The 14848-nt window shown below is 38.7% G+C and overlaps 1 protein-coding gene across 1 annotated transcript in view; it reads left to right on the forward strand.

Moving 5' to 3' along the window:
- Nucleotides 1-14848, forward strand: part of LOC101613773 (phospholipid-transporting ATPase ABCA3-like) — a 196412-nt gene that overhangs the window by 88332 nt on the left and 93232 nt on the right. The window contains exons 11-14 of the mRNA XM_045130610.1: nucleotides 7312-7441; nucleotides 10436-10590; nucleotides 12148-12303; nucleotides 12604-12814. Of these exons, the coding sequence (XP_044986545.1) occupies nucleotides 7312-7441; nucleotides 10436-10590; nucleotides 12148-12303; nucleotides 12604-12814 (652 nt within the window). The remainder of the gene's footprint in view (nucleotides 1-7311; nucleotides 7442-10435; nucleotides 10591-12147; nucleotides 12304-12603; nucleotides 12815-14848) is intronic.

Consider the following 14848-nt stretch of genomic DNA (forward strand, 5'->3'; position numbering starts at 1 on the left):
GATTTATGATTGTAATATCCTCTTGATGGATCATTCCCTTGATAAGTAAGAAGTGGCCTTCTTTGTCCTTTTTGATTATTTTTGGCTTGAAGTCTATTTTATCTGATATTAATATAGCTACACCTGCTTGTATCTTATTCCCATTTGCCTGGAATATTGTTTTCCTCCCTTTCACCCTGATGAGGTGCTGTCTTTAGTGGTGAGGTGGGTTTCTTGAAATCAACAGATTGAAGGGTCTAATTTGCTGATCCACCCTATTAGCTTCTGCCTCTTGGTGGGTAAATTAAGGCCATTGATATTTGGGGTAATGACGATAAAGTTTGATTTTATCTCTGCCATATTGTGTTGGTTTATGTCATTTGGTGTTTTCATGGACTTTGAGGTTTTTGTGCCTTCTCTGAGTTTGGTTCTTGTGATCTCTTTCTTGTAGCTACTTGAGGTTGATTATTTGATTCTTATATGTGGAGAACTTCCTTTGATACTCTCTGTAGGTTTGGTTTTGTGTTCATATAATTGTAAAGCTGAGTTTTGTCATGGAAAGTTTTTCTTTCACCATCTATTATGAGGGATACTTTTACTGGGTAGAGTAGTTTGGGTTGGAAGCCATAGGTTCTTAGTCTTTGCAGTGTTTCATTCCAGGCCCTTCTGGCTTTCAGAGTTTCCATTTAGAAGTCTGAAGTAATTCTGATGGGCTTACCTTTAAAAGTGATGTGCTGTTTTTCCCTAGCTGCTTTTAGGATTTTCTCTTTGGTATCAATGTTTAGAGTCTTAATGATAATATGTCTTGGAGAGTTTCTCTTTGGTCCAATCTGTTTGGAGTTCTGTTAGCTTCTTGTATCTTGATGGGCCTTTCTTTTGAGAGAGTAGGGAAGTTTTCTTCGATTATTCTGTTAAATAACTTCTTCATGCCTGTGGTCTGAATTTCTTCTTCTTCTGGTATTCCAATGATCCTGATGTTAGGACATCTGAGGGTATCCCACAATTCCCTCATGTTCTGTTCACAGAAAGTTTTGAACTTAACTGAAACTTTGGAACTCTCAAATTGTTTCTTCCATCTTGTCTTCCAGATTGGAGTTTCTATCCTCCACATAGCTGATTCTATTCTTGAGAATGTCTAGAGAGTTTTGGACTTGTTCAATTAGGTTTGCATTTTCTATTACTTTTCTATGTATAGTTTCCATACCTCTGTCAAGCTCTCTTTTCATATCATGTTCTATGTTTCTTAATGCTTCTTGGAATTCCTCCTTGCATTTCTTTATGTCTTCATTTAGCATCGCCAGCTGATTTTTGAGGTCCTCTTTTTTTTTTCAGTCTCCTTCATATCTCTTAACTGTGTTTGAATTCCTTCCATTTTCTTATCTACTAGGTCTAGTCTAGTTATGGCAGCATCCACACGATTATCGGTCCTTTGTTGCTTTTCTGTAAGTTCTACCAGTAGCTTGGTCAGGGTTGCATTGCTCATAGCTTCATTTTGCTGTTCTGATCCTAATGATTCTTTTTTGTTTTGATTAGAGATGTTCATTGTAGGACTGGATGATCTAACTGGATTTTCTTCCATTTGATTTTTCATGTTATTTCTTTTGCGCTGTGGTCTGCCCATTACAGTGTATGGGCAGTGAGAGTGGGACTGTGGTCTTGATGGGCGGGGGAAGTGTTGCCTCTTGGGGGAGCTGTCCTGGACTAGCAGGCAAGAAAGCAGATGGGCTGAGTCAGCCTGAGCTAATGCTTAGGTAGGTGGATCAGCCTGAGCTCAAGCACAGTGGGAAGCTGAAGCAGCCTGAGGCAGATGCCAAGCAGTCTGAGCTTTGGTTCTCATTTGCCAAAGCAACCTGAGCTCCTGCCTGTCAGGGGTGCCAGAGTTGCCTGAGCTCTCACGCCAAAGCTGGCTGCACTGGCACTAGGAGGGACACTGAAGCGCCAAGCACTAAAGCAGCCTAAACTTGGGTGTGGTGGAACATTAGGACCTGGAGGCAGTCTGAGCTTGTCCACAACAGGACAATGGTGGTCAGCTGGTGTGGCAGACAGGTAGGGGCTGGCACCTGAGCTGGCACAGGTGGACAGGCAGAGAGAGCCTGAGCTCGCATGGGCAGGAGGAATGGGCCTGGGTTCACATGTGAATGGGCAGCAGCAGGAGCAGTAAGTGAGCAAATGGGCCAAGCAGGCTAAGCTTGCACAAGCAGGGATCAGTGGCAGTGCATGTGGGGTGGGCAAATGGACCAAAGGAGCCTGAGCTCCAACAGGCCAGTAGGTAGAGCCTGCCTAAGGTCACTTGTGGGCAGGGGTAGCGGGGTGATAGCCCCTGTGTAGTGAGGCAAGTAGAACTATGTTGGCCTGGGACCCCTTTCCTACAGTAAGTGCGGGAGTATCCTGAAGCTGGGACTGTGGGTATGATGGCTGCTTGGAGGGCTTGGGGGGCTGGTGGGCTACCCACAGTGGTTGTTTTCCCTCCTCTGTGCCCTCCCACTGGCCATCTATTGGAGATTTCTCTCCCCTAAAAGACCCAGTGAACCATTAATGCCTTGCCTTTCTTTCCCTAGGATGTGCGCTGCAGTTAGGTAGTCTCTATCTTGGCCGAAAGTCTGAAATGCCATTTTTCATCCTTTTACCCTTTGGTATTGTCTGTCTTTTATGGAGAGGTGAGTTTCTTGGTGGTAACAAACAGGATACTGCCTTTTAATCCAGTCTACAAGTCTGTGTCTTTTGATTGGGGCATTGATGCCATTGATGTTAAGAGTTGTTTTAGAGGGCTAGGAAGATTGTTCAGTGGTTAAAGACACTTGCTCTCAAAGCCTGACAGCTGAACTTGATTCCCCAGTACCTATACAAAGGCAAATGCACAAAGTGACACATGCATCTGGAATTTATTTGTAGTGGCAAGAGGACTTGGTGTGCCCATTCCCTATCTCTCTAATCACAGACAAAATATTTTCAAAAGAGTTATTATTGAAAGATTGAAAGATGTGTGTTTATTCCTGCCATTCTTCTTACTTTTGTAGTGATTGCTGCTTTTCTGTTACTCTTTGGTATTATCTAATATTTGAACATGGCTTATTGGTTTTATTTTTCTTTTAGTCTGAAACATTCCTTCAACTTTTTCTGTACAGCTGGCTTAGTGGTCTTTTATTTCTTTAGCCTGCTTTTTTATCATGGAAAGGTCTTGTTTCTCCTTCAATTATGACAGATATCTTTGCTGGTTATAATAATCTGGGTTGGTAGTTACTGTCTTTCAGAACTTGGAATACTTCATTCCAATCTCTCTGGCTTCAAAAGTTGGTGTTGAGTAACCTACTGTTATCTTGAAGTGCTTGCTTCTATGTCTAAGTAGGTGTTTCTCTCTTTCTGGCTTCAATTTATTTTATTTGATCTGTGTGTATTAGTTTATTTATAATATGATAAGTTCTTTTTTATTTGTATTTTTATGAAAGAGAGAATTGGTGCACTAGATCCTCTAGCCACTTCAATCAAACTCCAGATGTATGCCCCACCTTGTGTGCCTGCATCACCTTGTGTGTCTGGCTTACATGGGTTCTGAGAAGTTGAGCCTGGGTCCTTAGTCTTCACAGGCAAGTGCCTTAAGTGCTAAGCCATATCTGCAACCCAAAAGAGGTATTTCCTGGACTTGTCTGTTTAGTGTTCTAAATGTCTCCTGTGTCTGTATTGACATACCTTCCCTTACTAGGGGTAACTTTTCTTCTATTATCAGGCTGAAAATATTTACTGTACCTTTAGAGTGAAATTCTTCTCCTTTGGTACCCTGAATTTTTAAGATTGATCTTTTCATGATGTCCCAAATGTTTTGAAATTCCCACTCATACATTCCTATTAGTTTGTCTTTCTCTTTGTTGGAGTGTTCTAGATCTGCTACGTGGTCTTTTAGCTCAGATATTGTCCTCCCCTTGATCCTTTCTATTAGTGAGACTTTCTCAAGAGTTTTTTATTTGACCTACTGTGTTTTTCATTATTTTTATTTCTTTTCTCATATCTTATATTAACTTCATCATTTCATTAATTTGATTGTCTGTGTTCTCTTGAGATTCCTTCAGGAATTTATTTTCTTCTTTGATTACTTTGAACATAATCATTCTTTTGCGTACTCTGGCATTTTATCTAACTCAGTTTCACTGGTTGTATTTCTGTTGGATTTATAAGTTTTAGAGGCATTACATTGTCTTTTTTGTGTTTGTTGTATTGTTGCATTGGGATTTTTACATCACAAGTCATTTGAGTGCTTGGATTTTTCCAGTTACTTACTGTAGTCTCAGACATGCAAATCGGAAGATATATCTTCAGGATAAGTGCTTAAGGTGCCAGATGTGGTTTCTATGTTATTCCCAGAGTAACAACAGGAGTGGCCCAAGCAAAGGTGTTCAGTATGCCTGCTATATAAATGTACTAGTATCAAATTAATAAAAAGGTTCTTGTTTGTTGGAGGTAGGATCTTGCTGTAGTCCAAGCTGACCTGGAATTCACTATGTAGTCTCAAGCTGGCCTAGACTCACAACAATCCTCCTACCTTGACCTCCCAAGTGCTGGGACTAAAGGTGTGTACCATGTCTGATTTCAATATTTAAAAAAAAATATTTTATTGTATTTATGAGGCAGGGGTGAGACAGATAGAAGGAGAGAGAGAGAGAGAGAATTGGTGTGCCAGGGCCTCTAGCCACTGCAAACAAACTCCAAACATATGGGTCACCTTGTGGCTTACGTGGCTACTAGGAAATCAGACCTGGGTTCTTAGGCTTCATAGGCAAGTGCCTCAACTGCTAAACCATCTCTCCAGCCCCAACAATGTTCTTTTGATTTCAGTAATTACTGGTGGGTAACAGAACAAGGCGGGTAAAAGTATGCTGGGGGATCAGTTACTTAGAAGTGTGAGGAATATAGGGTAAATTAGTGTGAGAGTATTAACTATGAAAAGAGGTAGAGGTGGCACAGATATATGGGAGAGAGAATTTGGAGTATTATTATTTTCCATGGATTTTAGAGTTTTTAGAGCTATGGAAGGTTGTAATTATGATGAATAAGGAGGAGGACATATTGAAGATAGGATGTAGAAAATGGGTTGGAAAGAGAGGGAAGGGGAACAAGTTGCAGGAAGGCAGAATAGTAGAAATATTCCAATCATGGGCTGGGTAAAAAAAAAGATACAGAACAATCCTAAAATCCTCTTGAGTAATATATAAACATAAAACAAGCATGAAGTAGAAATTGAAATAAATGAGCAATTAACAAAGCCAAATGCCCTAAACTGGCTGGGTGTGTTGGTTCATGCCTCACTCCCTGTTGACTAGGAGTCTTAGATTCCTGGGCACAGTAGGTTCCAGTTCAGCCTGGGCCAGAGTGAGACCCTACCTCCAAGAAGACAGAAGTAAAAAAAGACACTATAGATTAAAAACTATCAAAAGTTAACCCAATGCACAACTCATTTAAGAATGATGTAATAGACTAAATGTGCATCAGCTGTAACACAACAGTAATTTTTTTTTTCTTTAGTGGGCTAGATTTTGAATTTTCCCTCTCTGGGATTTTTCTTTTCTTTAGCAACTTGTCATGATATGGAAGGTATAATTGGCACTTCTAGAAAAACACCTATATATTCCTGGCTTTGAGATGTGTACTACCCTACTATAATATAGCCTAGTTACCTTTTAGGGTGATTTTATGTCACATCTACATTGAGTATGAAGCTGGTTTCCTCTTTGGTATATTTTATGCTTAGCTCTGCTGGTTAAGTCTGTAGATCTGCTCTTCAGATCAGCTGTGCTGGATGCTGTGTGGGGGATGGTGGATCTGGTCCCTTGGAGTCCTGAGAGTTCAAGTGGCTCCAGGTGCTGGTGGATGGGAGAGGGGAGGCTGCAGAGAATTGTCTGAAGTTGTTCTGGAACTGCTCAGCTGGACCCTGTAATTTTGTTTTTCAGGTTCTTTTTGGTTCTGCAAAGCTGGTGTGAGTGGAGAATTTCTTCATTGTTGTTTTACTCTGGCTAGCTCAAACATGGTCCAGTGAGTAGAAGCTCTTCCCAGTGGCCTTTAGCTGGAGCCCAGTTCTTGCTGATTGTGTTTTCTTCCTATTTCAACTGAACTGTTTGGATCCTTTTCTGTCTTCTTAAGTTTCTTAAAATCATTCTTTTGTAGGCAGTTCAATAGTTTTCTTCAGGGTTTGTTTCTAGAGAGCTGTTGTGTTCCTTTGGAAGTTTAGTTTCACCTTTTTTCATATCTCTTGTGTCCTCATGTGATGGTGTTTATGCATCTAGTGAGTCAGTATTTTGACCAAAATTACAGGGTGAGTCAGTCCCAAGTTCTGATGTATATAACTGGGTAGATAATGGTGCAATTCATGGAGATAAAGAACATCAACCAAAGCCTACATTTTATGTGTAATTAGAAATGTCTGCAGTTCAGTGAAATATAATGGGTTTTCCAGAAGAGAGTTCCTCAGTATTGGAGAAAGACATTGACTGAAGCAGGCCGTGGCTTTATCAGTTCCAGAATAAACTTTGGATTGCAACAAAGGGAAATTGAATGAGATTGTCCACAGGGAAGTTCTACCTAAATATATATATATTTTAATTTTAACTATTGATTTGAACACATGTGTGTATGGGTACTGTATGGACATGGCAGGTATCTTGTCACTGCAAACAAATGCCACATACATGTACCACTTTGTGTCTGGCTTTGTGAATGCTAGGGAATTGAACCCAGGCCAGCAGGATTTGCAAGAAAGTGCTTTAACCACTGAGCCCTCTCCCCAGCCCATCAAACTAAATACTGCTTGTAAGCATTGTTTGGCTTTCACAAATTGTATCTTTTTTTTTTTTCTTTTTTTGGTTTTTTGAGGTAGGGTCTCACTCTGGTCCAGGCTGACCTGGAATTAACTATGTAGTCTCAGGGTGGCCTCAAACTCACGGTGATCCTCCTACTTCTGCCTCCCACATGCTGGGATTCAAGGTGTGTGCCACCATGCCCGGCTGCTGTATCTGCTTTATTCTTTGTTTTTCCTACTACCTTGAGATTAATGATATTTTCCCCCTCTCTGAAAAATGAGTCCTTGTCCTTTAAAAGTAATAAATACAGGGGTTGGAGAGAAGACTCAGTGGTTGAAGGTACTTGCTTTCAAAGTCTGATGGTGCAGGTTCAGTTCCCCAGTACCCATATAAAGCTAGATGCACAAAGTAGCAGATGTATCTGCAAATCATTTGCAGTGGCAGGAGGCCCTGACATTCTCTTTCTGCCTTCCTCGTTCAAATAAATAAATATATATACACTTGAAAAGTAATAGATACAAGATTAATATTTGTTTTCTTTTTACAGGAATTTACCTTGAACAATTCTACCATATTAGCAGTGAAAAACTTGTCTCTGAATTTATATGAGGGACAGATCACTGTTGTTCTAGGACCTAATGGTGCAGGAAAAACCACCACCTTATCCATCATTACAGGTACATGTTCAAGTTGAGTACAGATATTGTGGACCAAGCTATGATTCTTTGGTTACATCTTTGATAACTGACACCATCTTTGCCATTTAACTGATTTATATAGTTGATCAATTCACCCACAACTTAAAATATCATTATAATATTTTATAATGTATCAGATACATTTATTACAAATTTAACAATCAGTGTTTAGTTTTGTATCTCATATGTGTTTAAATTTTTTTTTATTTGCACATGTATGTGTGTGTGCCTACATACCAGGGTCTCTTACCTTGGTGAATGAATGCCCATTCAGCTTTATGCAGGTGGCTGTGGAATTGAATCCAAGCTGGCAGGTTTTGCATGAAAGTCCCTAGTCCCAAACTTACCACTTAGTGTGCATCCTCACTGACCAATTTTCCATGTATGTATTCCTTTATTCTTTTCCCCTTTCACTTCATAATCCCTTTATTCTCCTCTTTCCTCCATAGGAAACCATTATAATTTGTTTTATGCGTATTATTCTTATCATAAGTACATGTTTGCTTTTATGAATGTATACTAATTTTTATTTCCAATATATACATAAGTTGAAAGAAGTTTTTAGGAAACATATCCATAACTTACAATCTGGATTCTACCATTTTGACACGTCAACTATTATCATATATCTGTGGTTCTATTTTTAGTCCTTTCAATATTAAGCTTAGAGATCGTTGTTTTTTATTCTAGACAATTTAGCATGCATATTATTAGAATTTATAATTTTGTGAAATATAATGAAAGTTTAAGTTTTTAAGTGTTTACTTGCTAAATTTTGACATGCATACATATCTGTATAATAATCCAAGTACCTTTTAAGATAGGGCACTGCACTATAACCCAAGAAAATTCAAGTAACCCACATTTAATTCATTACAAACCTATGCCTTTCTTTATTCATTCCATATTTTTTTAACATGCTAGACGCTAGGATTAAAAAAGAATATTCTGTTGAGCCCCTACCATTACATTCTAGGATTTTACATTTGTGGGAGTAGCAATAGGAGCTTTACAACTTGAGGAGAAGAAAATGGAGCTGGAAGATAGGGAGCTACTCTGGCAATCTTGAATCTTTCCCATTTAGCAATGGTGTGGGGAAAGGGAAATGATATCTATTCAGAGTCTGGGAAAGATACAAAGAATCAGAATGAAACAGGATGTCTATTTGCAAGCATATTCTGGGCCAGGAAGCAAGAGGACAGGGACCATTGTATGGCCATAAGAACAGAAAAAAATAACAAATGATAAAGGTAATAATATAATGTCATGTAAAATTCTAGAACAGGGCTATTTTCCATTGGATGCCAGTGAAGTAAGCCTTAATTTTGAAACTGTAATACAAAATGACAGGTTTTTTTTTTTATTCCCTCTGGACCTTACTTTTTTTGAAACTATTTTTAAGAATGTCCTTAACTGATGTCACAGAATTCTTACAGCTGTTGTTAGCACAAGATCATCAACCATTTGCTGAATGTTTATATACATGTTACCTTGGAGCACACAACAAAAAAATTGGTCCTAAAGATCATGGTTCCCAAATGATCTTGAATTATCTGGGTGGGTCCAAAGTACAGTCACTAATGGACTTATAAGTGAGAGGCCAGTGTTGCAGATGAGTAAAAGGCAGTGTCACCATGGAGGCAGATGACAAGTAATGCCAGCAGCCATTGGAACCTAGAAAAGGCACAGAAGAGATTTTCCTTTATACTTTCTTTTGGAAGTGTGGACTGTCTGACACCTTTATATTGGCTTTAAAACAGAATAAATCTTTTTTAAGCCACCAATTTTGTGACAACTTACTTTAGCAGACATTGAAACCAAAACTTGTTACCTCAGAACAAATTATGTTCTTCTTTATGTGCATACAGTCCTCTCTTTCCCTTCTCCTGGAATGGCTGATCACGACTCATCCACAGTTTGAGATATTTTACTTACCTATGAAAGCCCAGCCCAAAAGCAACTTCCTTCCCTCCTGTATGATAATTTGTCATTAATGTTTACCTTTCTTGGTAGATGATATGCCTCCAAGTGACTAGATTGGTCCCTCATTTGTTAGTGTTTAACAAATAAATTGGAATATATTAATTTTGTCAAATATTACCAATGCTGAGTTATATGTTTCCATCATTATATCTAAATTATTTGGGACAGAGCTGAAGGCTTGTTAAATTTTTTGAAATGGTAATATTTCATTAAGGCAAAATTCATCTAAGTCACTGTGTATAATTAAATAACTTTGGTATATACCCAGTGTTGTACAACTGTTGCCTCTATTTAGCTTCAAAATTGTTTTGTTGTCCCCTCCAAAGAGACTCCACTGTTTGGCTATCACCTCCCAGTCAATTTCCTGTGTTTCCAGACCTTGTCCACTACTAATTTGACCGTGAATAAACTTTTCTGCTGAAGAGTTTATTGTGTAAGTAATAAGTCGGTGTTTAGGTTTATATCTGTAGCTAGTATATTTTCATGTGGTTGTCATAAAATTGGCACAGTTGTAGTTTATTAAAAATGTCAGAATTTTTTTGGACTTCTTCATATGATTATGTTTTATTTTCTAGCTAGATTATAACTTTTAGAATTTTTCATTATAATGATTGCCCATAGTATTCATAATAAAATTTTTAGAACCTAGTATGTTCTAGGTGTTTTGTTAAACACTGACAGAATCACTAGTGTATTGGAGTGCATCGGGTTCTTCAAGAAATTTTATTACTCAAATTATTCATTGTAATATATTCATTAAAATGATAATGTCAAATTAAGTGATAACACTGTTACCATTTAAGCAAAAATAGGAAAAGTAATTTCTTTCCTCATTATCAGGTTATCACCATTGATATTTACTGGACATCTTTGTAGGAGACAGTAACTTGTGTACATATTTCTTAGACTAAAGGTGAGGTTTTAATGGGCAGTGTGTTGTCAGCTTCTCTCACTGAAGCTAAGCTCTGTCACATCTCTGCTTAATTGTAGGTTTATATCTTCCTACCAGTGGAAAGATTTATGTTAATGGGTATGACATCTCAACCGACATGGCTCAAGTCAGAAAAAGCTTGGGCTTGTGTCCCCAGGATGATATATTGTTTCCCAAGCTGACAGTAGCAGAGCACCTTTATTTCTACTCTGTGGTGAGCAAGAAACGTATCTGGTTTTTTTCCTCATCTTTTTGCACATTTCAGGCAGTGTGAACAAGGACAAACACCCTTCATAAAAAGTTCATTTAAAAAAATAATTTTTTATCTATTTGCAAGCAGAGAGAGGGAGAAAGAAAGAAAGTGTGAGAGAGAATATGGATGTGCCAGAGCTTCTAGCCACTGCATACAAACTCCAGAAGCATGTACCACTTTGTATATCTGGTTTTACGTGGGTATTGGGGAATCAAACCAAGGTCCCTAGGCTTTTTAGACAAGCATCTTAAATGCTCAGCCATCTCTCCAGCCCTAAAACTTCATTTTAAAGAAATCTTGTTTTTAACTTATATTTATTTGAAAAGAGAAGGAGGGGGAGGAATGGTGTGTCAGGGCATTTTGCCACTGCCAAGGAACCACCATCAGATGATGCACCACTTTGTGCATCTGGCTTTACATGGGTACTAGGGAATTGAACCCAGGCTGTCTGGGTTTGCAAGCAAGTGCCTTAACTGTTTAGCCATCTCTCTGGCCCCTAAATATTTTTTTAAATATTTTTATGAGGCTGGAGAGATGGCTTAGCAGTTAAGCGCTTGCCTGTGAAGCCTAAGGACCCCAGTTCGAGGCTTGATTCCCCAGGACCCACATCAGCCAGATGCACAAGATAGTGCATGCATCTGGAGTTCGTTTGCTGTGGCTAGAGGCCTTGGTGCACCCATTCTCTCTCTTTCTCTCTCTCACTCTCTCTCTCTCAATTTCTGCCTCTTTCTCTCTCTGTGTCTGTTGCTCTCAAATAAATAAATAAAAATAAACAAAAAAGTTTAATAAAAAGATACTTTTTAATCTTTTTATTTGAGAGAATGAATATGCATTCCAGAGCCTCTTGACATTGCAAATCAACTCCACACATGTGCCACTTTGTGCATCTGGCTTTATATGGGTACTGGGAAATCAAGCCTGGGGACATGGGCTTTATAAGCAAGCATCTTTAACCACTAAGCCATCTCTTTGGCCCTTTAAAAATCTTTGTGAGAGTATATATGTTCATGTGTGCACAGATGTAGGCACACATATACCATGGCACACCTGTGGAGGTCAGATAACCCTAAGTGTTAGTTCTCCCTTTTCACCTTGTTTTGAGACCATGCCTCTTGTTCACCTTTGCAAGTCATAGGCTGGATAGCTCAAAGGCTTCTGAATTTATTCTCTCTCTATTCTTTTTTTTCTTTGTTTTTTTGAGGTAGGGTCTCACTCTAGCCCATGCTGACCTGGAATTCACTGTGGAGTCTCAGGGTGGCCTCAAACTCATGGCAATCCTCCTACCTCTGCCTCCTGAGTACTGGGATTAAAGGCGTGTGCCATCATGCCTGGCTCTCTCTACTCTTTATATCAATGCAGGAGGGATAGGATTACAGATACTCACTGCAGCATGTGGCTTTGCTTGGGTTTTGGGGATTTGAACACTTTTCTCCACCCTTGACCAGCACTCATGTTACTCACTGTGTCACCTCCCCAGTCCTCTAGACTATTCATGTAAACTTTGGCTTCTCTTTCTAGATAAAAGGAATGTCTTATAAGAAACGATTTAAAGAATTTAACAGAATGCTGACATCTTTTGGCCTGCTGCAGAAACGTGATGTATTTTCAAAGGATCTGAGTGGAGGAATGAAGCGCAAGCTCTCCATCATCATAGCTCTTATGGGGGATACCAAGGTAAATAAGTTAAAATTCACCCTTGCTCAAGCTGATCTATAAAACCCAGCTGGCACAAACACAAGAGCTGACCTGGACCCAACCCTCATTCTCTTCAGAGGTAATGAGAGGTGATTCCTATTATTGATATAGGTGATACAATGTAGTTAAGGGTATAACATCCTTATTAACTTTGTATAGTTTTTAGCTATACAGTAGGGTAGATTATGTATCTGCACTTAAAATATCTCCCATATGAAGTGTAAGTTCCCCAAGAGCATGACAGGAGTTAAGTCTGGCCTTGAGGTTTTCCTCCTTCAGGTGGTGATACTTGATGAGCCAACATCTGGCATGGACCCAGTCTCACGGAGGACCACCTGGGACCTCCTCCAGCAGTATAAAGAGGATCGGACCATCCTATTGACCACCCACCACATGGACGAAGCTGATGTGCTGGGTGACCGCATCGCCATTATGGTCATGGGAACCCTGCAGTGCTGTGGCTCTTCGCTTTTCCTGAAACAATTATACGGTCTGTCACATTTTGATTCTTTGGATTCTAGTGCTGCCTTCTACCTGGGTGTGATAGCACATTCCTATAATCCCAGTAATTTGGAGGCCGAGGCAGGAGAAATGGCATTAATTGGAGGCCAGCCTACTAATTTACACAGTGAGACCCTGTCTCAAGAAATACTATTTTCATTTCTTTTTGTCTATTTGCACAGATGTTTAATCGATTGCTATGAACTATGACATCAAGTCTGAAGTATTTCAGTTGATTTTTCTGATTTGTTATCATTTAAATGTTACTCATCTACTCAGTTGTTTCTCCTTATAAGTATATTTTAATATGGAAAGTACTCCTTATGGACCCCATGAACATGATGCCTATTTCTCCCATATATCTCATAAGTAACTGATGATTTGTCATATGAACAAAGTTGTCCCTCGGGGAAATTTGATAGGTTGATGGCTTGCTTACAGAGTAGAAAGTCAGTGATCAAGCTATCCAACTTCTTTTTTCTTTTGCCAAAGCAGTGTAATATACATAGTATAATGGAATAAATGATTTCTTGCTTGTTTTCTTGAACTATTTCAGGAAAGTGGAAGCTAACAGGTAATGATTTATTGGGCAAGAAGTAAATGAATAATGGAATAAAATAGCCTTGATTTTCAATATACAGTCTAGCTAGTCAGTAAGATGGTGCAAGCCTGAAATCCCAGGTTCTCAAGGGACTAATGCAAGAGGAACATGAGTTCAAGAACTGCTTGGGTTGCAGAATGAATTCCAAGCCAGCCTGGTCAATTTAAAGATATCCTATCTCAAAATTAAAAGTAAAGAGTTCTGGAGATACAGGTCAGTGGTAGAATGCTTACATGGCATTTTTGAGGCCCTTGGTTTGATCATTGGTATTACAAATCAGTCAATAAGTAAATGAATAAAGCATCCAAAATGAATGATATAAAACCATTTATCATTGATTTTTAAAATTTATCTGTCTCCAACCAATATGTCCTTCTAAGTTGGAAGATACAAATGAATGACTGTAGTTAAAGATAATGTCATTCCATTAATCATTATTTTGGTTCTTGAATTCATTCACTTCACATTTATTATTAATGTTCTGTGGGTTCATTATTAAGTTTCAAAGTTTATTCTCATTATTTAATCTCATTTTCAGAACCCATCTCATTTTATGAAGAAGAAAACTGGGGCTCATATTTCAGTAACAGCAAGCCAGGTGACAGAGATTTGGGCCTGAGTTAACCTGACACAAAAGCTCTGACCTTCCATTCTAAGACAGCATCTCTCTCCTTTTTCCTCTGCTAAGTAGAATAGCTTTTAATAGTAAAGTTGACAAATGGCAGAAGTAGAGAAAATATGCTTTTAGGATGATGAATAAGTAAATAAGAAAAAGTATGGGGGTAAAAATTGTTTTTTATCCTTGAACAACAAAAAGTTCAGCTTTGCTAGGCATCATGGCACATGCCTTTAATCCCAGCATTCAGGAGGCACAGGTAGGAGAATCACTGTGAGTTCGAGGCCATCCTGAGACTTCATAGTGAATTCCAGGTCAGCCTGGGCTAGAGTGAGATACTGTTTAAAAAAAAAAATCATAGAATTCAGAAGTCCCACTAGAGAATGTAGCAGCAATCTACCTTAGAATCATGAATGCTAAAACAAGACCAGGGCAAGAGCTGGGGGCTGGGTTCAGTGAGAGAGTACTTGCCTATCATGTGCAAAGCCCTGTATCTATCCACTTGAGGTGCAGTAAACAGCAAAACCTTGATATATGAGGCAACTGCCAGAGTAACACCACATTAATAATGAACTAGTAACATGGTAATTTCTTAATGTTATCAAGTATTATCTAAATATTAGCTATGTATGTATTTCACACTTATACAACTGTCAATGTGGGTTTGCTTTTAGCAGCATCACAACAAAAACATGAGTGATGCATTGCATTATGACAGCAGCAGACAAATAGAATTTTTTTTCACTCCATTATAATGTTATGGGACCACCACCATATTTACAGCTCATCAACATATGAAACATTAT

Source organism: Jaculus jaculus, chromosome 12 (genome assembly GCF_020740685.1).
Source record: "Jaculus jaculus isolate mJacJac1 chromosome 12, mJacJac1.mat.Y.cur, whole genome shotgun sequence".
NCBI lineage: Eukaryota > Metazoa > Chordata > Mammalia > Rodentia > Dipodidae > Jaculus > Jaculus jaculus.